General features: G+C 43.2%; 1 protein-coding gene across 3 annotated transcripts in view; it reads right to left on the bottom strand.

Annotated features, from left to right (window-relative positions):
- Positions 1-1,927: 1,927 nt before the first annotated feature.
- The window catches only part of EMX2 (empty spiracles homeobox 2), a 32,295-nt gene continuing 7,508 nt past the window's right edge, over positions 1,928-26,714 (bottom strand). For 2 of the 3 annotated variants that reach the window (XM_039341289.1, XM_039342946.1), the window contains one exon: positions 24,296-24,766. In XM_039341289.1, the coding sequence (XP_039197223.1) occupies positions 24,599-24,766 (168 nt within the window). In that variant the 3' untranslated portion in view covers positions 24,296-24,598. Of the gene's footprint in view, positions 3,078-24,295; positions 24,767-26,714 lie in introns of those variants that run through there. The other variant, XM_039342156.1, reaches the window with a different exon arrangement.

The raw sequence follows: 26,714 nt of genomic DNA, 5'->3' as shown, positions 1-26,714 counted from the left end.
CACCGATCCATTGGGTGGACACACCATCTGTATGCCGAACAAGTGCTTACCCAAGGAAGTTCTTTCTGGGGAATTCTCTGATGGGTAAATGCTTGCATGGAAAGCAGAAACATTACAAAGATACATTACACTCCCTGAAGTCACTTGACATAGACATTGACCACCTGGGAAACCTCACACAGAATCATTCTATCTGGCATAGCTTCATTCATAAGGACTGTTAAACTTGTAAAGTAAAGCACACAACAAAAGCACAACATAAGTCGCCCTCAGTCACTTTGAATAGTGAGATGGACAGCAAGTCTGAAGGCATCAGTGCAATAACTGAGGTGTCTACACATTTGCCCAACATGTGCTAAGACATTCCATTCCAAAATAGGCCTGACCAGTTATCTTTGGACATATCACATTTAGTTTTAATGTGACTGATGGTATTGGGGTCTCCATCAGTGACAATGGACAACAAAATAAAACATTTAATAATTGAAATAACCTCTTCAAAGGAATTTGGAAGACTGTCCTCTTTTGTATCTACCATAACCATAAAGAGATGCAAGAATTTACAAAGAGAGAAGAGACGGATTATGTTCTCATGCTTCTAGATAAATAATAAAATATATTTCATTGTCTCTTGGGGAGAAATCAAATTCAAACCTGAACAGATCTTAACAGGCCTATCAGATTCCTTCCCAGCATGTAATCATGATTTAAAATAATCTTATTCTCCAAATCATTTCCTAATGCTATAGATAACAACTTGGTGGAATTCCATCCCATAAAACAGTTCTGTACAAAGCAGATAAAACTGATACTACATAAGTTCTAGAAGTCTGACGCCAAATGGCTGCATGGTATGCATTTAAGATATGCAGTATGGAAAGCAGAAAAGTAGTTCCTATGGTTGAGGATTTAACAATCTCACAAAATCTTTTAATTATATCAGTGAAAGTTTCTAGTCTTACTGGCTACAGAGAAAACCTTGAATGGCCTCAGGAAAAGACTGCCAGAGGCTAAGAAACCAGTGAGTCAGACGGAAGGAGCTTCCAAATTCAGCTAATTATTAGGCGTGCACTTCATTATCCTTTTGCAAGATCTTTAAACTGTTCCTGTGTACCACAATCAGAGCTACATGTAAGTTATGATTCCCTGTCATGTGACCAAGTTGTAGAATATGGAATTTGGGAAAGAAGCTCAGATTTCATTCTTAATAAGAGTTTGCACTCAAGACCAAAGTTGCATTGGCCTTTTAGGAAGAAATTGCTATGGTTCAAGTTACTTTAGAATCCATGTTTTGCCCCAGGTCCAAACAGTGTTTTTGTAAATCCAAAACATTGCATCTTCTTACTATTCTCTCTCTCATTCTCTTTTCCTCTCACACCCTCCTTCTGTCTTGTCTGTCTGTCTGTCTTCTTCAGGTGGCTTTTAGAATTCTCTCAGGTGTTTTTCCCCCTTTTTCCCTCAAGATAGAAGAATGTAAACATTCAAGGTCAAGAGGTAATCTTTGTTATGTTTATCTGGGATGACTATAAACTGCCACAAGTCTATTTGGAAACCAGGGTGGTTTTTTTTTAAGTAGATAAATAAAATAAATATTAAATAAGAGAAAAAATCTAGTTCACCATAATAATAGGCCACTGCTAATCATTTACTGTTCTGCATGGATTAGCACCATGCCAAGGGACAGATATTCCTTTCCAAGTTCTATCTAAAAATTCCTAATATCTTGTTCTCAAATGTCTATTTTCTTTTCCTTTCCTGGTTTTGTAGCCCTCCCTCTGACCTTAGTCTTATGATTTATCATTCATTTTCTAGGAGTTGGGGATAAAATACACTTCTGGTTTTAACTCATATGCTCCTTTTCCATCCTAATAAGCACAATAGAGTTATTCTTCAACAAATATGGAAACAATGAAAGCCATATGTGCAATTTGCTCGTACATTTTGTCTTTAATTCAAAGAAACCTGCTGAGAATCACTTCCTTCATAAGTGACAAATGACTCTTGGGACAGGAATATGTAAGAACTATAATACCCAACAAATACACTTAATGGAAAAGACATAAGACAGGGTCATTTTTTCTCTCTCTTTTAGTCATGTATAAGTTTTCAAAGGAGAAAATTAGGATAGGGTTATTACAGCATTAAAAGCAGATAATTGTAAAATCTTTTACACAACGGTGCACAAAAGGTCCTACGCTTGAAACAAACCTCCAAATGTTCTGTGCTCCAAACAAAATCTAATGTTCTGAAAATTTTGTTTCAAGGTCGAAACAAAATATACTGTTAACAAAACCAAAATTCTGGCCAATCCAAATCCACTTGTTTCTCTTTTTCCAGGCTGTTCTGAGCATTGTTCTTTGATGGGTGATTGTCTTGGTTTCCTCATCCAATTTTTCTATAAATTTCCCTCCAACCTGCCCCCTCCCGCAAAAAAAATAACTAAGCATAAAAAATCACATTTGGGGTTTTGGGGGGGGTTGTTTTTTTTTTTTTTGACAGATTAGGGTTGAAATTCAGTAGTGCTCACTGCAGTCTACATGTTTGACTGCTCTTGATACAATCAAAGATGCACTTCGAAATGGTAGGAAAAAAGGGATCCCGTGTGAAGCAGAATCCGACATTCATAAGAACAGAACTCAACAGGATGCTGAAAGTGACATGCAGTTTTACCAACAACATAATTCAGTATATCAAGTGGATAGAATGGAATGAATACACATGGGTTACATAAATAAAAGACTGGCACCAGAACACTTATACACATAAGTAGTTTGAGACTCCCTTAAGGATTTCTGCATCTTTTCTGCCCCTGATGTTTATAATACTTCTAAAAAAAAATAGCTGAAATATACTGAAGGGAACTAGAAATACAAGATTCCTGCTGCTTTGTATTATCACTGAACAGAAACTAGGCTTCAGGACTGTCTTTGAGATCCGGCTCCCTCTTTCAACCTGCTCGATAAAAATGTTTACAAACATTTTGTGATAGGAGCTTTTTCTGCGTTGCTGTCTTCAGAATCCACCAGTGAGAGGCCTTCATTCCATTCTAGCTCTTCTTTTAAGTGGAAAATAATCATCTGAAATAAAGAAAGAGAATCTGTGCTGAGCTCTTTTTATTTGTTTGTGACTTACACCACCAATGAATGCTGAGAAGTCGAGAAATCTGGCCTTTGTATAAAACCTCATCAGCCAGTCAATCACATTCCCTGTGTAAACTCAGGCATGAATTAACAAGACAATTAATAGCGAAGGACCAAGAAAGATTTTGTGTCTGGCTAGCTTCGGGGAAGACACTGTAATAAATGTTCACATTTCTTCCTCGGAATTGTCTCATTTCAACAGAACCCAAATTGGAATATACAGTATAAATGAGTTATTCTTATGTAAATGTAACTGATGCCTAGGAAATTAATGATACTGTATAATCTTCTGCACAGCTCCTTGCTCCTCTCCCCCTCTGCCATAAACTCCTGACCTTCTGACTAAAGGCATCAACATAGCAGACAGAAAATAGATTGGAAATAATTCAGTTCCTTCATGATTTCCATCACATCGGCAAGGCTCTCAGAATTCCAATTGTTGAACACAGAAGCATAGAATGGGACAACATGCTGCAGCCAAGTCACCATGGCCAACTCATCATGAGCAACTCACCATGGACAACTCACAGTGGGACAACTTGCCGTGGCCAATTTACTATGGGATAACTTGCTACTGGACAATTAACAATTCCATTGAATTATTTAAAATAATTAAAACATTATTTTAATTTTTGTCATTCACATTTCACTTTTCCCTTCTTTGACATCCTTTTTTTAATGATTCTATTCCACTATTTCTTTGATATTAGTGTAACTCTTTTCCCACAGCGAGTTGGAAGCAGCCCAGCCACCCATCTGCAAACAACAAAAATAATATACTACTAAAATTCAGAAAACTTAGAAAACTATCAATAGGGTTGGGGTAAAAATCTGAGAGCCCAACTGAGTTCTGGTGCCTAGCATTGAGCATCATCTTAGCTTTTAAAAATGTTTGTCATCTATACCAGACTCTAGCTGGAAGATTTTAGTTCTGTTATTTTTTTAAAAAAATGAAATACGTAAGATATTTTGGGGATGGAGAGAAACAGACACTCAACTGCTTTGCAGCAGCTTTCTCCAATTTTGTCTCCCAATCCCTTCCTCTCTCCACCCCAGCACAGTATAATCAGGTTTGGAGGAAGACTATTTGTTCAGGATTCATCAAAACCTCATTATCAGACTTTCAACCTGTTCAAACAATGAAGGGGGGGGGCAGATCAGTTTGAAGCCAATTCCACAGAACTGAAGATCCCTTGCTCCCCTCCCTGTCCTCCTTCCCTTTTCATTTTGGCAAAAGCCCCATGCATTGCCTAAGCCTAACGGGGGAAAAAAAAAGATGCCCCCCCCCCACTTCTTTGCTTTCACTCTGTTTCAATAAATCAACCCCAAATCAACGTCTCCTCCTGAGCCTGGGAGACTGACTGGGGTTTAGCCTGTGAGCTTTTCCCTCCAGACAACAATTATGGGGAGAAACATCTGAATAAACACAGGATCATTTACTTAAAGAATTGACAGACCTTCTACTTGAACTGCTTTAAATTATTTGACGCCATTTTTTGTGTTGGTTTTTTTTCCCCCCTAGAAACATATAATTACAGTCATTTGCCAATGGCTAAGGGGAGGAATTAAGAGAAGCTTCAGCAGGCACATATGCATGCATACACAAACATCTGCTTGCCTATAGACACATGGCATGGTTTGCAAATGTTCTATCCAAATAGCCACACTGTGCCTTGATACAAATGCATTTCTTTGATCTGGCATTTCCTGAGTTCTGGGCTGCTTCGAGGTAGCTATTTCTCTCTTAGATTTGGCTGGGTCAGGATGGAGAACTAATCCCCCTTTCCATATTTCCCATGAGCTAAGTTAAGTCTGGGGAAGGGAAGATACACCCACTCCCTCCAACAGTCTCTTCGTTCATGCAAACAGAAGCTAGGAGTAAGTGGCATCTCTCCTTTGAGTCAGTGTCATTGTGCTTTGCCTTTCCCAAACAGGAGGGGGACCAGTGGCTTTTTTGTTTGAGGTGCTCTGGACCACAGGAAGATGCCTGGTACTAGATAGACACCAGTTCTTCCTTCCTGGCTGGGCTGTTGTTCCTTTTTAATTGTACGTGAGAAGGAGAAGACACTCTCTTCATGAATAAAGAAAGTCCTGCATTCATTCTTTGCACACTTTTAAGCTGATCAAAGGAAACGCAGTGAGTTAGAACACAAGGCAATAATCGTCTATGGCGCCAATTAAGGAAGAGAGGGCTTCTAGGTGCTTTGAGAATGTGTATTAAAGAATACATCTGAGTGCATTCAGGGTGCCCTCGGTTCACAACTGAGGGACCCCAACTTATTCTCATACAGTTAGAATTCAAGGACTGGGCTTCTTTCCAATATTATGAAAGAATTTCATTTCCATTTTTTTAAAAAAAGGCCATTTAAAAAGCAAATAACCTGACCCTGCTTTAACTGATGCATCCTCCACTATTCCCTTGGTAAGCCTCATGCTCTTAGAGTAATACTATTTTGGAAACTTATGAAATGGTATAGCTCAGGTGGGCATTCCTGAATCATCCTGAACATTAGGCTGCTGGCTCCTATTTGGAAGAACGAAACTGACTGCCTGGAAAGTTGCCTTTACAATGGGGATGGATATACAACTGGACGTTGAGTCACACACAACTCCCTTCAAGCATTGGAATGGCTTCTAAAGCCATGTGATAAGAGATAGAAGATATATATATCTTTGGTTATTCGGGTTTTCTCCCACGTAAAATTGGAAGTGTCTTGGCGACGTTTCGACGAAGTCCCATTCGTCATCTTCACTTATTTCAATAAACAAGCTACTGTCCGGATCATAATAATGAGTAAATATCATATTCAACCATTTTTAACGAAGCTTAGACTGTAACATATTAAAAACAATTAGTAAACAAATACGTTGATCTATTAAGTAAACATTACTAATAAAATCTCAAAAAAATCCTAACAAACAAAAGTAACAAATGAAAATCAGGAAATCGGGAAAAATAATCATATCATCAAAATGTTAGAACTCGATTAAAAATCAGTCATCTATTCTAAAATATTGAATCCTTCAAGTTCTAACATGTCTCTAACCATTGATAAAAATTTTCCCAAGTTCTAAAATAGATTGAATCATCTTTTTTCTTTCATTTCTAATTGTTAATGTCTATCAATTTCTGCACACTCTAAAATTTTGGTAATTATAGTCTAGTCAGATGGTAAATTCTCATTTTTCCAAAATTGGGCAAATGCTATCCTTGCAGCAGTTAAACATACAATATCAAGTAGTCATTCTCTTTACCATAATTAGGTCTTAATATTCCTAACAAAAACAATTCCGGTTTAAATTCTATCTGTAGTTTCATCATCTTTTCCAACCATCTATGGATCTTGGACCAATATTTCTTAGCGATACGGCATATCCACCAGGCATGGTAATAAGTGCCTGGCTCAAAGTTATTAAATATATTGAAGGAAATGTTATTAAATATATTTAATTACAACTTATTTAGCTGTTGCTCTAGCCCTCACTACACTTGTGAGCATGTTCTCCACTCAAGGCCAAATGTTTTAACTCATACTGGCTAGAGAATTCTTGGATTTGGAGTCCACACATCTTAAAATTGTCAAGTTTGAGAAACAACTGATTTAACAGATGCAAGTGCCACCCAACTTCTAGAGTAAAGGCTAAAAGTAGCTTTCAGGCTAAAATGCATTCCAAACTCTCTTGATGTATAATTGGCATGTTTCCTGAAATGTTGCATGGATGCAATCCATTACTACCTTGTAAAATGGCATTGTTGTCACTGGGTGACATAAACCATTTTACCAGTGATAAATTAATATCTTACACTGTGATTAAAACCAGTGGAAAAACATTTCTGCCTTCCAAAGCACTCTGTAAGTAACTTAAAGCAACCAACTTGGAACAAAATAAACTTGAAGATAATACTGTCACCTGAAACTGCAAAGTACTGACCAGTGAGATGTTCCAACTTGTTACACATAGCTTCCGTTCTGATATAGCTCTCCTGTCATACTACACAGGTCAGTTGAATTGTTTATGTTGCCAGCTTGAGATGTGAATGGTTATTTTTGTATTTCTTTTTTTGAACTGTCTACAACTGCATGCCCAATCATATGCATAACTGCCTGCATCTTATTTTATCGGTAATAAAAATACCTAATACCTTTTCTCCTTCCTATTTTCCTCATAATAACAACTGTGTGAGGTGGATTGAGCTAAGAAAGAGTGAATGGCCCAATGTCATCCATCTAGCTTTCATGTCTAAGGCAGGTCTAGAATTCATGGTCTCCCATTTCTAGCCTGGTGCCTTAAGCATTAGACCAAACCAAACTTGACATGCTATCATTCAGGAAAGTGTTTTGATCATGTGCTTTAAGTACCTCTATGTGAACCTTCATTATGCTGCATCTTAACCATGCAATCCCAGCCACAAATAAACTCAGAGAAACTTAAACCTTAATTTAAATCATGCCACTGGACATGATGAGATAGTCATGCTCCAAACTACATCCTCTTCATTTTAAACTGTATTTTCAGGATACACTTATTCAAGGTTAACAGGACCGTTTCTTTTCTAGGGTTCCCATGGTGCACTTAATCATACATTAACCACATCATCCGGGCTTTTGTTGCCCAGCTAATGGTCCAGCATTCTTTGCGAAAACAGACAAAGAAAAGGCTTTAGAAACGAAGGGAGTATTTGCCATAATGTTTAATGGAATTGCTTTGAAGTACAGTAGGATTCCCAATGATCTTCCACAGAAATCCCATCCCCATGATGTACTATTATGCAAAGATTTAAGTTTGATGCCATACGGCAGATGTTATCCGCAAATCACATGTTCTCGCCCTTCATGGCTCCTAGATAAACTGGTTAGAGACCTGACCAATTTAGATCTATCTGGCCACTCTCCCTCAGAGAAAGATAAATCAGACTATCTGCTTCCTGCTGCATTCTTTAACTTTGGCCTAATTTATTGAAGACTGGGCCGTACTGCTTGGCCATAAATGCATGGAGATTCCCAATAGTGCAAACACATTTGCCCAGCAAAACAATATATCAAGAAAACATAAAGTTAGAACTCCTCTACTTATAGCTGCTTGCAGAGTGGATTAATTTCACTGCATGTATTTATGTTATTTTTGTAGGAAAACAAGGTCAGAATTGCACTGGTAAGGCAGTTAGTTTACTGGGTTACTTTAAAAGAATTATTCCTGGTTTATGGAGCTCTTTTCTGTCCAACAATTGTTTTCCTTATATGCAGCATTATACAATCAAGAAAAAAAAAGGAGAGAATTCTGCCCTTTTCCTAATTCCTTCCTGATGGTGATAAAAGCAGGTGGCCATTCAAACTACCTAAGTGAGAGAATTATTGGTTCTTTTCACTTTTTTCTTTATCCTACATCAGTATTTTTCAACCTTGGCAATATTAAAAGGCAGGGACGTCAATCCCCAGAATTTCAGGAATTCTGGGAAATGAAGTCCATGCATCTGGAAGTTGCCAAGGCTGAGAACCTCTATCCTATAAAATCAGTTTAATCCTGATTGAGACATACTAAACACTCAGATCTGGTCTTGGAACATTTCAATGGAATACCCTCAAAATGATCTTGCCTGAAAAGCCACATTTCTGAATCCAAGCTTACCTTCTAAATGTAATTTCAGTTCTTAAAATATTTTTAACAGTGGTCTGGGTACAGTTGCTAAGTTTAAATCAATATGTATGTATGCATGTATGCTGAAGAGTAATAGCTGAATTACTTTTCATAGCCTGCCATTCAGTTGTGGATTAAATATTTACCCTAGAAACTTCATGGGAAGGGGGAGCACAGTTCAGTATTGTAAGGGTCATCCAATGTTGCCTTTTGGAGGCTAAGGGTCTTGCTAGTGGATCATCATCCCCAGCCAGCATTTAAGAATCAGACATAACTTTGCTCACTTGGGGTGCTAAATTCTTACTATACTAAATCTTTGGGAAGATGTAGGTTGAGGGCATAAGGAAAGGAGATCATGATCATGATGATGTGTACCATATTCACCTCAGCCTTTGGCCAATGACTCTCTCATAGTCCAGCTCCTTTACAGAGTTGATGTAAGAGAAAATGGGAAGCTCTGCCACAAGCTCCTAAATAAAATGACTGCAGCCCATGCTATTTTCTTAGTTGACTGAATTTCTATCTAAGCAATTTGGCACCACACAACCCCTACACCCCAGCTTATGCTTAGGAATGGGTCTAGCAATAAACAAACCAAAAAGAAGTCTTACAGATCAGAGATATTATAGACTAGCTGATTTGGTATGGCTTAGTAGAGAACCATTGTGTCTTTGTCAATAATCCACAGTTAAGTGCCATTGCTTGAGCCAAACTAGTATATTAGAAGGAAAACTGAGCCTCTACTTAAATCTACGTCTAAACCTATGTTTGTTCTGAGAATTTATTCCCAGAGATCTTTATAACCTAAAGAACTCCACATCTAATATCTGAAAGGAGGATATTACTGTGACATTCAAGTACTGTTCTTTATCTGAACCAGTCCCTTGCAAATCTGTCTGCATATCATTCTAATGTAAGTCCCACCAGGTGATTTCAAATGATACTGTGAATATCTTTAAAGGACAATCTTACATTTAAGTAACTAGCAAGTTTTACAACAGTCCATAAACTTCTTCCTTTAGTAACTTTTTAAAAAAATATGATCAAATGTTAATACAGTGGAAGTGTTTTCATCAGTTTCTTAGATTATATACATTTCAACAGACCACAGCTAGAAGGATTCACTCCCAATACTTTGCTATTCCAAAACTGTATTTTGGGAGTGCAAGGAGTTTAAAACTGAGGCTGAATCCCATACCTACCACTCTGACAAAGGCCTCTGTTCCCCAGAGCTTCCATGTAAATGAAACAACAGACTATGGAGTTCCTGCCTCATGGTTGGGCAAATAAGACCCTCAGAATACTTTTTTGTCTAAATGGTTCTACCGTCCCATTCAGTGCTGGTGTCAGGCTGGTTTCCACCAGTAACGGTAACTGGTTCAGTCAATCCAATTTCCTGGGTTGGCAGGAGTGCACACAGTACTATCCACGTGGTAAGAGCTGTATTTGTAGAACACAAAACTAAACTCCATCTAGAACAGGAGTAGGCAACCTTGGCTCTTTTATGACTAGCTAGCTCAGGAATTCTGGGAGTTGAAGTCCATGAGTCATAAAAGAGCCAAGGTTGCCTACCCGTGATCTAGGCGATAACCTGAGGTCCAGTGTGTTGTGCAAACGCAGCCATGGGTGCTTCGGGATCCTCTTTTCGACCTAAGCACAGCCAGCATCTCACTGGATTCACTTCCTAGCCTCCCAAGGCACTTAGAATTTCTCCACCTTTACTTGAAAAGGGCAGATATGTGGGGGGTGGGGAGTGGACTGGAGGGAGGTGGAAGCAGACAGGACCAGTGCTCCAGTTAAGGGGGCAGAAGCCCTTCAGGCCAGGGAAGGCCGCTTTTAGCGGGGTGCTTGGTGGGGGGGGGGAGTAAATGGGGCTACAGATGGCCTACACGGAGGAGAAAGAGACTAGAGGACGGGGGGCGGGGGGAGATCCCATTCTTCACAACATCTAGACTAGAGGAAGGTTATTTTCTCCACTGGACCTGATCAAATCAAACCGACAGTACGGGAAAGGCTGGATGGGGTTGATCCTCAAGCAGCGGCCCTCGAAGGTGAAGAAGAAAGCGGCCGGGGAATTTTTGCGCGCTCTTTTGCGCGCTCTTGCGGAGCCTCGGCCCAGGCCTTCCCCGCGACCAAATAAGGGCGGGGCGGGGATACTATGCCCCCCGCCCAGCCCGCAACTTCGCGCCGGGGATCGGCTCTTGTCTGTGCGCTACCGCTGCCTTCTCAACCGGGATGCGACACCAGTTCTCCGCTGGGAAATGAGCCTCGGCCAGGATGCCCCTCTCCTCCGGCCGGCCCTCGAGTTGGGCAACTATGAAGCCGTTAGAATATCCTGAATGTTGGCCTACCCCAGGGATAGGCAACCTCGGCTCTTTTATGACTCATGGACTTCAACTCCCAGAATTCCTGAGTCAGGAATTCTGGGAGTTGAAGTCCATGAGACATAAAAGAGCCGAGGTTGCCTACCCTTGGCCTACCTAGTGGAGTACATTAGCATTTTTCCCCTCCAGGAGAGGGAGTGGCGAATGAGAATCCTTCACACGATCCGGTGTGCTGTTTGCCAATAAAGTATCCTAGGCCGAGTTGTTCTTCATCACAGCTTGCTAAATCATAAGCCTAGATTAAGACACAATTACTGCGTTCGCACCACACGCCCAACCCAAATAAATAAACTAATACTGCGGCTTAATGTGACGGCCTAGTAGTGCAAGCAGGTTGCTGACTTCCCATCCCACTTGAATCATAATCATCGGTCTGGCAGCCTATTGTGTAAAAGAAGCCAGCAGTAGTGACTGAAGCAGCGCTTGCTTCCTGGAGAGCGCGCCGGGACGTCTCGTAACAAGCACGAGCATCCTGTCATCGTCGGGCTAACAGCGGGAAAGGCATAAGTCTCAAATTCACGCCACTGGCACGATGACGTCACGAGACGTATGACATCATTCGTCTCCTCCACGGCAGACGCCCCCTACTGGCGGCCTGGAGCTTCCAACGGGCATTCTGCTTCTACCTCGGACGCGCCGGGTTCTCGCCTTCGCTTTTCCGGCTTCACCTACATATCTAAGAGAGGAGTAACGTTGGAGCCCTCCCCTCAAAAATCGGGGGGAGTTATTGTCAAATGTTAAACAACTAGCAACGGCGTTTAACTATGACTTCCATTCAACCCCAGGGGCTTTGCCTCCAGCTTGGAAAAAGACTGGAAGGGATGAGTTTGCACTGATGGTTCTTCTTCCTATATTAGCAGAACATTAGAAAAGTCACGATCTACAAGTTTGGGGAAAACAACAACTCTCTCTCACACACACACACATGCACACACTGCCATATCAATGCGCGCCGCCTTGTTTTGCTTAAGATCCAAGAGCAGAATAGAAACATTTCTTCAACTGTTTTGTAACAAGCCTTTTTGTGGATATGTTCTGCTGGGAGTTCCCCTTCCGTGCATCCCCCCCCTCCTTTTTTTTCTTTTGTAAAAAAGGCAAATCGCTGGAAACATCCATTGCTTTCAACCGGATCCCTGCATCGCTTTTAATTCCCTGTTGTGTCTTCTACCAGAGAGCTTTCGAATAGAAAACAGCCAGTCCTCAGCTAATGGCTTCGGAGTTCAGAACATACCTCCCCATCCCCCCCCCCCCGCATAAGGAGGTGTTGAAAGATACTTGCAAACTTTCAAAGTTTTTTCTCATTTTTCCACCAGGAACTTTTTTTTAAAATTCCAAATATTCCCATTCCATCTTTTTAAAGTTCAGATCAGACCTTAGTCTTCTTACTCCCCTGTCTAAATGTTTTTCTTCCCATAATCTAATTTACTAATTTACTTGAAAGCAGCTTGATGCTTTATGCCCATTGTTTTGTCATGTGAATTTCTCTCGTGCTCTGGCGGTCCAAGTAAAGCATCTGCCTGATTCACACTGTCCTTGTCGTGTGTGTGTGTGTGTGTGTGTGTGTGTGTGTGTGTGTGTGTGTGTGTGTGTGTGTGTGTGTGTGGTATGCGTCTATGGATTGCATGGTGGGGATTGAAGAACGTCTTCTGAACCCTCCAGACCCCAATTCCCATCACTCTATTCGGAATCTGCATTATTGGGTCTCTCGTCTAACTCGTGGAGAGGGGAGCTGGAAGATAAAGCTTGAGCGAAGGCACTTTCCGATTTATTAGAACGACATTCAGAACCGGCCAAAATCTGGAAAAATAACAGGCCGAAGTAGTTTGTACTGCCATGTCAAACAGCCGCTTCAACTTATCGGACAAAAGGCTATAAAACTCTTGGAAAGGGGTAGGGAGGGAGAGAGAAGCAGGGGGCTTCCTTTTCAGAGAGGGGGGCTCTTGGAAAGTATTTGGCAGTCCAATAGCCCAATGTTAAAACCACAGAAGGAGCAAACATTTCGAAAGAGAGCTACGTTTCGTGCCTTTAACTGCGGATTCCAGGGAGAGAAAAGGGTGAGTGCCCTTCTATTCTCCTTACTAAGTTTTTATCCCACTTTCCAATAAAAGTAATCCCAAAGCAGGGATTACTTACCTTTAAGAAGACTTTCCTAGGATTGAGCTCTTCATCTCTCTCCGGAGAGAGATTGACTTAACTTTGCCAGTCACCCCCGGATTGGTTCCACCGGGAGATGACTAGAAGGCATCCACAAAGCTCCATTTGGGTACCCTTTTTCAGCACTCTCAATTTGGTGCCCTCCAGGGAGGTGGAACTACAACTCCCATTAGCCTGGTTGCGTGGAGATGATGGGAGTAGTAACCCAAGGCAACTTGAGCGTCACCAAATTAGAGGCAAGACTAGGCTGCGTGGTTTCTTTGAGCTTTCGGTCTACTTTCTCCCCCCCCCCCTTCCCCAAAAAACCGGGAATGTTTTAAAATCCCAGCCTGGCGCTTCGGAAGTTTAAACAATGGATCTCCGTTTGGATGAGGCGTCCTTCTGGAAAGGGGGGGGGGGGCGGAAATAGGCAAACGTTCCCCTGGAGATTCAACATCGAAATGCCACCAGGTTCTTACCCGCTTCAAGTTGAAGAACAGAGTTTTTCTCATTTATTCTGAACCAGATTTTTGGCGGGAGCGGGGGGGGGGGAGGTGAGTGAGGCGAAGAGAATAAACCCCGTTTTCGAAATATCCAAGCCAAATGCCCGCTCTGAACTCCAAGTGTCCCATCCGATTCCTGGGCATCCCAAACACTGGGCAGCACCCTCCTTCAGGAGAGCATCACAAGGACTTTCCCCATTCCCAATTCAAAGAAAGAGCTTGCTTTGGGGGGGGGGAGTATTGGATTAGCCGAAAAACACACACCGGCAGGCCGGGAATGGGGGCTAGGGGCTTTCTCTTACCTCCCTTGGCCTTTGAGACGTGGAACAACATTTTTCAATAAAATGAATCCCAGCCCAAGTTGGGGCTGAAAGAAGGACGGGCTACAAACCTTAGGAGAGATCTCGGTGTTTTGACAATTTGTTTGCGACTTCTCTTTTACAAAGGGAACGACGTCAATAAGAAACGCTTGGGGTTTCAGCCCCTCGGAATGGAAGACCCCTTCTCCTCTTCCTTCCGCTCTTCCAGAGAAGGCGAAGGGAGAGGAATGTGCTGGTCAAGGCCTTTTAGTAAGTTTCCTGCTCTTTTAATAACAACAAGGACGACCACATCAGGTAAATAACAATAATGCTTTCTAAAGCCCAAAGGAGGGCATGCAGTGAATGGATAATAACCCTAGCTGAAAATTCCCTATCTAATTCGATAGTTAGTGCTAGACAAAAGCTAGCCTTCGTAAATAATATACAAAGTAAGAAACCTAATCCAGCCGGCTAGAATGTTTAATTCATCATTATGCGAACTAATTGGAAGGTGATTATATGGTAATTGCTCATTAGTGGTGTATATTTATCGCTGTACCTTATGTCAAGGCCATGGGAATTGTGTAGAGTCTATTCTCTCATTTCAAGATCAGTTTCAGGAGCCGGCTGGATCAAGTGGGTTCCCCCCCCCCATCCACCCACCCACCCAACCCGGCTAGCATCTTGACGTCAGGTCCAGCCAAGGGCAATAGAGAGCTGAACTATAAATATGAGCCGGCTTTCCTTCAGCCAGGACGGGAAGACAAACAAGGAGGGCTGCAAGGCTGGACGTGGGGATGGTCATCTGGAAAGGGCCCGGAAGAGGAGGAGGAGGAGGGGTACTGATCCCGCTGTAACTGCTTCACCAAAGGCATTTTAGGGGAAGTAAGAACCCTGAATCCTGGATATTTGCCAGCGTGGGGTAGGGAGGAAAGACGCAGGAAATAGGGGCAATTTTAAAAACATCTCCCACGGGATTGCAAGACTAGTCTTTCCCCAGCCACTGGGGTGCAACAGATTAGAGTCATGAATACAAGCTAGTCCCACCTAAAACGTTCTCGAGGAAAATTGGGGAGCAATTTATCTGATATTTTGAACTTAATATTTAATGCATGGTGGGAAAGAAGCAAATCTTTCCCGTGCCGGAGGGAGGAGGACAATGGCCAGATGTGGTGTCATAGGAGTCTCTCGCTTGTCTTGTAGTACCAGAGGCATGGACGAGGCAAAAGCTATGAATGCTCCAGTGACGCAATCAACTTTTTCACAATAATAAGCATAAATCCAGGGAGCAGAGAAAGACCGGCCCTTGGTGGGGAGCTTTGCTTTTGGGACCGGCCAGGTTCCCATCACTGGATGAGGCCGAAGTCTGCCCTATTTATAATGTTTGGGATCCTTGGGCCCTGTCGTTGAGAGCTGAGAAATGGCAAAATGCTGAAAAGGTTTAGTGGGGTTTCCAACAAGAAGCCAAGCCCGACCCGCGGCTGATTTTTCTTCATTGGGGGTACCGGGTAGATGTCTTTTCCAGGGGATTCCCTCACCCACACACAGACACACTCATGTTCAACTGTGCATCTGCGGTAGATACGCTGCATGAGACGCCCAAAGAGCCGAGACCTTGGAAAAGAAAAGGCTTTTGTGAGCTCCTGGGTCAACCAGGCACCTGCCAGCGGATTAAGTTCCGGTGAGGCGTCAAATGACAGTCTCTTGACACTGTTCCCTCCCCAAGAAAGGGTAGGATTTTCCAAGGTAGCGGGCAGGACAGGACGCAGGTAAGGCGAACAGCCCCGTTTCGAATAGCGAAGCTTGGACACATCACTTCGGGAAACAACGGGCGAGTCTCTTTTTCCCCTTAACTGTCATTTCCCTTCCCAGCTGAGTAGTTTCGCTTCTTTAAAGGCTGGAAGATCCCTCCCGCTCCCGCAAACTGCTTTTTTTTTTTTTTTAACAGAGCGGCTGTGTTCACACAACCTGCTTAATCAGATCAGCTTAAGACCCGGCCATTTTTTATTTATTTTTTATTTATTTTTATTACTATTATTTTTTTTTTTAGACCAACGACCATTTAGGTAGGTTTCTCTCAGGCGGCTGAAAGGTGTACAAATCTATCTCCTTTCCAGTGCATTGTGGAACCCGGAAAATGGATTAATTTAATAACCAGATTAATCTGTTGCGTGAGAACACAGCCTTCTCGTTTTCATGAAGTTACCTAAAAACAAGTTCAAAAGAAATCTGAAGAAAACTGCTTTTGGCCTATATTCTCTGAGAATGTGGGCAATCCTAACTCAAGACAGTTTTAAACTGAGTAATTAAGTAAATTTTCCCTAGTTTGGTCTTCTACTTTTGAGTAGACATCTACAGGGTCGTGCTGTTGTTTTGACCCCAAAGGTGAAGGCCTTAAGATGTCTAACAATATTATCAGCCTGATTTCAAGACTTGGGAGCATTTTATTCCCGCTGTGACAATCCTCTTATGTGCTTGGGTTTATGGGGAAGCATGGATCCAGTCTTCAGAAACATGGATGCTAATTTCTTGAACATTATTTACCTGCAAGCTGGCCCTGTTTCCCTTTTGTCCTCCAACTTCCCCCCTCCCTGCCAAAAAAACTCCAACCTGCAAAATGAAATTGGCGGGAGAGAATGCATGAAGCTAAGTTCTGACTAGATTTATTAACAGCCTCTCCTAATATGGGGCCTTCCAAGTACTTGGACTAAAGTTTCCCAAGTTTCAAGTCTGGATGACCTGTCCTAAACTTCTGAATCAGCAGCTCTTGGCTTTTGATTAAGGTTTGGAAAAGGTTGCTCAGACTTCAGTTCACCGATCTGAGAGAGGTAAAGAATTGTTGCTGCCATCCTCCAGGCCAGGGGTAGGCAACCTTGGCTCTTTTATGACTCATGGACTTCAACTCCCAGAATTCCTGAGCCAGCTGTGCCTACCCCTGCTCCAGCCTATCCATTCACATCAAAGCCAAGGAGGAAAGGAGTGATTGGTCCACTCCAGCACCAACTCGATTGTCTGGAGGGAGAACTCCATTGATCTCACGGGACTAGACTTCCTGGACCTTTGAATACTTGGAGGAGAGAGATCCCCCCAGTTGGGATTTGCTCCTGAAAGATTGCTACTGAACAATCTAAGGGGAGAATTTGTTCATTGGAAATAGTTAAGGGGGGAAAACAGAGGAGGTCTAAGCATCTCCTCTCAAACTTACATGATGTCTAGTTTCCCCGGCCCCAGTACGATCACAAAAGCCTAAATCAAAGCCAAGCGGGGCTGATTAATCAGGGGGTCTCACTTCCAGCGCTGCTCCCCACCCCCCAGCTCCTCATCCCATGGCTGTGAGCGTCCCACCAGGACAAGCCTGACCTGGCTCAAGGTTACCGTTCAGGGTCACTAAATCCTCTAAACTGTCCAAGGCAGAAGTAAATCAACTGATACATTATTATACATTATTGATACATTATTATCTCTGCACACTGCTTCTCTGCCCCTTCCGTAGAGCAGGGCTCAGCAGTTTTCCTGCCAAGTGTAGAAGGGACGGATTAATGCCTGAGAAAAGTTGCTGGGACTCTAAGCTCTCGCTACAAGTTTCCTGCACATTGCCCTTCCGGTGCTCAGTTCCTTTGGAAGCTAAGTATTGAGGCATTGGGAAAGTCTGGTTTACACACTATCGAGGGGAATCCAGACCGAAAGCACTACAAAACACCAGCTTTTGCCATAATCATCGCCATAACTTTTGAAGGATGGAAATAAATGGCAATGGCGGTAATGATTTGACATCGTAACACCAAGTCGAAGTATCAAGGCAACTCTCTTGCCTAAACTGCCCTTCCTTCACATTGGTAGATTACAAGTCCTATTAGTCCCCTCTACTAAAGATCATTTAGGAGACAGGCCTTACACTTCAGCAGGATACAATGGGATTATTCTGAACGTTTTGTTGTACAAAAGCCAGAGCCCGGGGTTTATTTCTAGAGAAATCCATTTCCCTGAGTTTCAGGACCTTATTCCGGAGTTAGGCTGCAGCCTAATTCAAATGGGGCTCATTTCAGCCGCTAATCTTTGTCCGTATTTCAAATCCTGCCCTAAAGGCAGTCCCAACGCTTGCAAATTCCCAGCACACTGAGAATGGTATGGCCACAAAGAAATAACACACCCACACACAAACACAAAATATGAAAGGTGACCACTCAAAGTTTCTATGGAAGTGCCCATCACATTTCCTAAGCAAAGTGTATATTCCCGACCTCATTTATTAAGGACCAGGAGGGCAGCCAGGAGTGGTCCTGACCACTTCAGACATTGGCATGGAAGTAAGTTTTTTAGAGACAAAAATGCTGCTTCTAAAGAAGGCCTGTGAGTCTCTCGGTTTAGAACCCACGGGAAAATGGTAAAGGGGCCTGGGCAATTCTCTGCCTGAAGATTCAGAAGTAAGGTCCCCTGGACCCCACGGGAACTGAGAATTGATAAATGTGAATGCTGGACTGGCAAGATTTTGGGATCTGGCATGGGAACTGCAGGAGAGGTTCAGAATCGAGGTAAGACTCCAGGAGCCAGATCGAAGCAAGACAACTGTTCTAAGGCAATCGAAGCTGTGGGTAAATGGCTGGCTACGCTCTGCGCATGCGAGGGAGACGGGGGGGGGCTTTTTTGCTTCCTTACGTCAGTTTTCGGTTTTGGTTTTGTTACCTATGATTACTCTCTGCAGACACTAACCTTCTAACCCGAGTTCTTCAAATAGCATAAAGGAAAGAGTGTCCCTGGTACTAAAGCACTCCCTTCCAGTGTATTCCTTACAAGGAAGTCCCATTTAAAACTGAAGGAGCACTGCTACTATGCCGCCTCTGTATATCACGTTCACAATGTAAGGTACACCCTTTTACATACACACACACACACACACACACAGTGGAAGTCTGCTGGCCTTGCTTGATTGATCACAGCGAGGTTCCTCCAAACTACATGCGCACCTCTATAGTCGGTTAAATACTGCAGCGAAGAGCCGAAGCTTAGCGAACTGGGCTTCCCGCTGAGGAGCACTCAAGCACCTGCTCTGTCACCGTGGGCATCCTGAGCAGGAGTTTCACTCCTTCCTTAGGGGAAAGAAGAGAGTGGGCTCGGGGCTGGCTTCACCATAAATGGGGCCCTGCACATGTGCACTCTCCCTGACCATTCGCCATGCGGGATGCAGTCGCTGAGAGGCGAATCCGTCCACCCACCCATAGGGGAGGTGCCAAGTTTCCCTCTCTTCGTCGAGGGGGTTTATATTTCAGCCTTTCCTAAGGAGGGGGGGTCCCTCTAAATTGATGGTCTTCATACACTTCCGGAGGGGTCCCGGTTGTGAACGGGCCGCTCTTCGAGACCGTTAAAAGATGAGGCAGAGCAGGTCCGCCTTGGCTAAAGAAGAACTCCGGGAAGGCGGTGTTAACGCGTTAGCTGAGTACGGCGCAACGCACCCCGCAGCTGGAAACGGCCGGAGCCACTTTCTGTAATAATAGCAGCTGCTTGAAGGCCGCCCGCTTCCAGGGAGGGACTTTGAGAAAGAAAGAAAGAAAGAAAGAAAGAAAGAAAGAAAGAAAGAAAGAAAGAAAGAAAGAAAGAAAGAAAGAAAGAAAGGAAGGAAGGAAGGAAGGAAGGAAGGAAGGAAGGAAGGAAGGAAGGAAGGGAGAGAGAAAGAAAGAAAGAAAGAAAGAAAGAAAGAAAGAAAGAAAGAAAGAAAGAAAGAAAGAAAGAAAGAAAGATTAGAGCGAGGGATAAGAGAGGAACGAAGAAGGGACGGGGGAGGGGGACATAGCAACTTGGGCGCAGGCTAGGAAGAAGCAAGCCCCGCAGCCCGTTTCGTTCTCTCGGCCGGCCCTTCGCGGGCAGAAGGTGGCGTTGGAGCGCGGGAGCGCAAGCGAGAGAACCAAGCCGGGGAGAAGACGCACGGGCACTTTTGCTTTCTGAAACTCGGGAGCTCAAGAAGGAAAGAGTTTCCGCCTCGCTGCATGCAGATGCTAAACTCCTAACCCGAGTTCTTCAAACAGCATAAACAGCAGAAAGAAAAGAGTTTGGGCCAAGGAGGCGCCGCGCCAGCGCCTCAGCCTTGTCCTCTACCTGCTGTACCCAACCTGGCCCTCTGTTTCCCCCCACACACACACACACACCCCGCGCGCCTTTCAGCCTGGAGCAGGGGGTCTTGTCCCGGCCGGGAAGGAGACTTCTGCGGGGAGGAGGGCGCAAAATTCCAGCCTTCCAGCGCCGGCAGTACCAGCAGCAGCCTGCGTAATCCGGGCCGCTTTAAAAAGAGATGAATTAATAAAGCAAATGAGGGCTTAATAATTCCGGGCGCCCTGCTTTTTTTTTTTTAGGCGGGGGGGGGGTGTGGGGAAGGAAGGGAAAAAGAAGAAGAGAGCGAGAGACAGAAAGAGAGGGAGGGAGAGAGGGAGGGGGGAGCGGAGCAAGTGCGCCCAAATTGTTTGCAGTGGATCAAGGCAAGCCGCCTTTTGCTTCACTTTCTTTATCTTAATTCCGACTTGAAAAGATATAATTATCTAGTTTGAACAGAGCTGCTATCAAATCCTTCTTTAGGCAGGGAAGGGGGAAGCTGGAGTGTTCTGAGCCGCTCGGTGGAGCCTGAGATAGCGAGTAATGAAGTTGTGGAGTCCTCAGATACAAAGGGCATTAACCTCATTAGCATGAAACCTTTTCTTCTAGCCATTGTGGGACTCTTTCAGACCCCTAATCCCCCCTATTTTCAAAGCTTGGTTTGTAATAAAGCTTTTAGAGTTTTTTTTTTCTCCCCAAAGCTAATAGCATTCTCTGAAGATTTTATTGCTGTTACGCTACATAGGGCGCTTAATTCCCCCCTTCTGTCTCCTTTCTCTTTTTACCCCTTCTTTTGGGGTTTCAGAAAAAGAGTTTGTGTTATGCGGTGGGGTGCGTGTGTGTATATATACACACCCGTACACCCATACACACACACTCTCTCTCTCTCTCTCTCTCTCTCACACACACACACACACACACATCCTTTAAAAATATCAAAACAGGAGAAAGAATTTTGAGTGAGAAAACCGGAGTCTGTGGAGAAGAAATGTGGATTTCCATTACATATTTTTAAAAGGATCGAGAGAAAATTTTAAAATGTCAGTATGAACCTGTGGCCTAAATTCTCTATTTTCCAAAGAGAGAGGGGGGGAACGGAGGGGGGATATTTACTATAGGATTCGGCCTTTGAGTTCTGAAGTAGGAAGTGATTTTTTTTCTCTTACCTTCTCAGCAGTTCTGAGTGAATAATCACTTATTAAGATTGAAAGGAGAAACAGGAGAGATAGATAGATAGATAGATAGATAGATAGATAGATAGATAGATAGCAAAAGTTTTGTTTGTGGGTATGTGTGTGTGTGTGCTTGTGTATTTATAATCAGATCTCTTAAACCCAATTTCAGAAGGCCCTGTATTAGTCACCACATGCACAGAATCTCTAATTTGAATTTTTTCAAGGCAGGTTATTGAACAAAGCTGGTATTTTCGCATTGTAACTTCACCTTATCACAGTGTAAAGGGTAGTCAGATTGTCCTAAATTATGTCCAACTAGCCCCCCTGGATCCACGGATTAAGAGATTAAAGGAGACCACTGGGCAATGGCTCCTCTTTCCCCTTCATATTCCTGGTATGATAATTGCCTAAACTGATTTGCACTTCCACAAAAAAGTCTTTGTAGCTGGAACACAGCAGACCGAGGTTTGTGCTGTCAATGGCAGGAAAACTGATTAATGCAGCCTATCAGACTAAAGAGCAAATGAACCATGAATTAAATTAAAAAAAAAAAACTGGGGTATCCCAGAAAGCCAACTAGCTTCCTCCAGGATTATAAGAAACTTTTTGCCCTTCGCTATTAATGCTGGCGTGTCTCTCTTCCCTTAAAAAAATTCTCATTGGCATCCCTCCCTTCCCTTAGAAAAATTGTCCTTTAGAAGATATACACAATAATACCAAAATAAAAAGAAATAATACGACTGAAAAGAAACTGATATGACTAACATTTCTGAGACTGTAGTTTGAATCCTCTATCCCACAATAACAAGCAAAGCATAATTATTATATGACTACATGGTTTTGATATACTGATCCTCAAGGCAGTCCTATGGAACAATCATACGCATATATGTTTTGAAGACAGCCCACCGAGTTGAATAAAAGTGCCAGGTAAAATGTAAATTGGGTTGCAGCCTTACTTGGAAGTAAATTAGGCTAGCACCAAAAGGATTTTCCTTCCAGGTCTCTGTTAAAATGAAGCTTCACAAGAACAGAAAGAAAAGGAGGGAAGGATTTAGTTACACTGGGCCTTTTAAAACCATTTTCAAGATTGAATAGATTCAAGGGTTCAGATGGGAGTTAAATCCAAATTAATGCTCAGTAATACCCAGATTTCAGTGGACCAATCAGCATTACTCCGATATATACCAGTACTAAAATGTTGACAGCCCCCAAATTCTAAGTTGTAGTGATGTAGTTCTGAGATACATTTTTATGGACACAATCTTTATCTCCAGCATTGCGCACACACAAAGCTACACTTCCAGGAGTTCAAGTTTGTATACTCTGGCAAACCTGACTTTTTTCTACGTGGACTTGAATAATGTACATAGACAAATCTCTTCCAAATGAACACTGCATTTTTCAAAATGGAAACCTGTGCTATTGTTTGAAAAATCATCTTATTGTCAATGTAATTTGATATCATAAATATTGTTGTCCCTGTTACTACGAAGTTACTTTCAGGATAGCTGATTCCAATCAACATGGATCATAAAATGTAAAGGCTATTAAGCACCAGAAAGGGATGGGGGCAGGGAAAGGAGAAGGTTTTTAAAAAAATGCTTAAAATTGTTAAACCATATTGATAAATCTTTATTGACAAAATATTGACATTGAGATACTTCTTGGAAGTATATAGTGTGTTAGAATTCTAACAAATGAAACACACAACACAAAAATATTTACATTCTGGTAAATAAGACAATAAGGAAACATTTGTCATTTTAGTCAGCCTTTCCCAGCCTGGTACACTTCAAGTGTCAAGTTCAGTTCCCAGAATTCCAAAGGCCGTCTCAGTCAGGAATTCTAGGAGTTGAAAACCACCACTTTAAAAGGCACCATGTTGGAGAGTTCATTTTAATAGCTGTATAATCTTGGAACAATTGACGTTATTTGTTTCAGTGCTTGAAATCCTTCCCTGTGTAAAATGGGTCAGGGTTGAAATGCCTTTTCTACACTGGTGCCTTCCAGCTATGTTGGACTACTATTCCCATCACCCCAGATGCTGGGTATTATGGGAACTGCAGTCTTCCTGATTGGGAAGTCCCTGAAAGGCTGAAATTTCTTCAGATCCCTCCACAATCATGTTTTAGCACAGCCCATTAACAGGAAGAAGAAGACAAAAAATAACTGGAATTTTAGAACGAGAATTATTTTCTTTAAATTTCTTTCTGTCTTGCAGCAAATTTATAAAGGTTCCTTTCCTTTCCACCTTTCTCGGCCATTATCCATTTCTTCAGAGGGTATCCATTTGGGGGGGGGGAGCAAAACTTATTGGGGGAAAAATAGAATTTGTTACCCCTACTTCATTTAGTTTTCACAACCACATTGACACCCGAAGTTATCATAAAAAGATTTACAAACTGCCCAGGCTTCTCATAAAATAAACTTCAAAAACACACTGAACCTGTCTCGCTCGGGAGGAGGGGAGGGGAAGCACACTTCATATCTGCCTGCCTGCCTTTAGCAACCATTTCTTTAATGGTTGCACGATCTCCTTCATCCCCCCCCCCTTCCCCAAAGGTCTTTTAACCAACCGACCAAAAAGAAAAAGGAAAAAAAAAAGCATGCAGTTCAAGTTTCAGATCTGTCGATTTTGGCTAGGTGGGATTTTTCTCTCCCAGAGACTGGGAGAAAGATCAAGAATTATGCTTAATGAGAAATCAATCCCTCGTGAAGTGCAAGGTGTCCCTACGCGGCTGTGTGAGTGTCTGCGTTTGTTTCCCTTTGAAATTTCGAAGTTGACTTCATTCTGAATGGCAAGAAACTGAATATTGGTCAATCGTCTCGTCTCGGTGATTTGGCTTTGATTGACAGTCTCTCCCTTTCCCCACCCTCCGGTCTCTCTCTCGCTCGCTCGCTCTCGCTCTTTCTCGGTCTCTCCCTCCCTCCCTCCCCACGCTCGCTTTTGAGTACCGGTGCAGGATCAGCGCCGGTCAACGCTCGGAGTGACTTTCGCCCCTTCTTGGCCGCTGCCTCTGTCTAAGCCAGACGGGGCCGTGCGAACAAGCCGAATCTGTCTCTCTCTCTCTCGCCCGGCCACGACACTCACTTTCCTCGGCTTGTCCCGAGCCTTGAACACGCGCGGTGTTCCTGGAAAAGTCTGTTAAGCGCCAGCATCGAGTTCCTCTCCCTTTATTTTTTATTTACTTTTATTTATTTATTTTTTGCTGCTTCTTTTTCTACTTGTTTTAAAGGGGCGCTTTAATCGTCGGACGTGACGTCGATCTCCTCTGGGCTGGCCTGCTTGGTGGCGATCCTCCACCGGTTAATATGATGAGTTCCTTTCTTCTTCTGTTGGGAATCCGAGCCTTCTTCTTCCAACTTCTGCCGCTTGAACTTTGTCCGTCGGTTCTGAAACCAAACTTTTACCTGGGGCAGCAACAAGGAGAGAGGTGGAGAAAACAGAGGCGGCTATTAAGCTCGGGCAGGCATTCCCCTGCGAGTTAGACTAATTCCTCCTAATTAGATTTTTTTTTTAAAAAAAAAAAAAAAGGGTCCTTTTCTGCCCTGGAAATGCTGCGACTCTGCGCCCAGGCGCTTCTTCCCGGATTCGAGGAGGTGGGATGGAGGGGGGCCACCTGGGCTCACAGCGAACCAAGAAGCAACGAGTAAACTGCAAAAAGAAACTGCTCGCTCCGAAATTGTCCCCAATCCTCAAAGCCTTCTTTAGCCCTCCCCATCTTACAGACGCTGAGTTCGGTTTCAATTCCAAAAATCGACCTTCGTCCACAGCCCTCCTATAGCCAAAGGGCATGGGGGGGGGTGTCACCTCGCACTTTCCCTTCCCAACAGTATAAATGTATGGGTGAGCGCGTAGTGACTCTTTTCTTGCTACAATTAAGCCTTCCGCAAAAGCCCAGAGAACTAGCAAAAATCCCCAGAGCCTCCTCCCGCCTACCTTGGATAGCAGGACCCTGGATCGCAGGCGCCCCCCCCCCCCGCGCGCCCCCCCCCACACACACACGCACTATAGATACATGGGGGTATTCCCGGCTTAATAACTTACATTAGAGTTGCAAACTTACACCGGGCTGTTTACACGGAACTCTGGTGTCAAGCCTACAATATATTCAGCAGCTAATTCAGAAACGGGTTAATTAAGAGCAGCTATGCAGTAGGGCAGGCTGGAATTGGAGGCTGGGTAGAGGTTTTTAAGATTAAACCCTTAGAACCCCAGTCTTTTCCCTGCAAAAACAACACCGGACTATCCATGTGTATTTATAGACAATTTCTCCACTGAATGTCATGGGTCTTCCTCGAAAGTAAGTGCCAGAACCGTTAAAAAAAAAAAAAAAAAACTCTTGTTCTTTCTCTCTTACTCGCTCCGCCCAGAGCTTCGCTGGGTCTCGGGAGCCTGACAATACGGCATTTCATGCGCTTTAAGATCCTATGCACGCTTACTAGGAAATAAATGCCATAGAAATTAATGGACTTCCCGTGGCTTCGGAAGACAATGCCAGGATCAAAGACAATCTCATTGACTTCACAGGAACACTGACCTCCTGCCTCCCTGGAACTCAGTTAAGCCACAGTAATTGGGCTTTAAGATTAATCCCCCACTTTAGGAGCAGTCCTTGGAAATATGCCCCCATTGATGTCAATTTAGGACTGCAGCTTTTTCACCCTCGACTGGAACTCGTTTTGAACATTAGATTCCATCAGAAAATCAATAGGGCTCCTCTCCCAGGAATATCGTTTAGGATCATGACGGTAAGTGTTCAACACTCTTTACAATACTCTGCTTGGCTCACATTGGAGGATTTTGAATGCAACCGGGAAACTGGAGCTCCTGACTGCATTCGAGCTACAAAGGCTTGTTTTGAATTAGGGTACACTTTGATCGCAACACGTGTTAAATGCTAGTTAAGAAAGCATAATAATTCCATTAACATAACCTGTTAAGCCAAATTATCCTATGGCTTAACCTAAGGAGCTGGTTCGCACAACAAATTAAAATCTAATGTGATTCGGTTTGCTTAACCTTGTGTGAACAGGGTCTCTGTGCTGTAGAGCGACTTCCTAGTTACTCCAGAATAGCTCTATTTATAGTCTGGTAGGAAAAATGCCCTCTGTGGGCTCCACCTCCTCATATCCCAATGGACCACGGTCAGAAGTCTTATGCCCATTTACCTGGACCGGGTAGAAAACCCTGGTGATTTGATTTTAAACAGATTTACTGACCCTTGCTGCATTTGGTAGTTCTGCCTTTCCACTCTAGCCCATTTTGCTTAAAACAGAGCCTCACTGGCCATGAGCTTCCATCTCCCAGGAGAGTAAGGGAGAATTGGGATATATGGTTATTATCCAGACATTTGGA

Source organism: Crotalus tigris, unplaced genomic scaffold (assembly GCF_016545835.1).
Source record: "Crotalus tigris isolate CLP2741 ecotype Arizona unplaced genomic scaffold, ASM1654583v1 scf7180000017536.10889498, whole genome shotgun sequence".
Lineage (NCBI taxonomy): Eukaryota > Metazoa > Chordata > Lepidosauria > Squamata > Viperidae > Crotalus > Crotalus tigris.
Note: the sequence above shows the minus strand (reverse complement) of the source record. Positions and strands in the feature narration are given on the sequence as shown.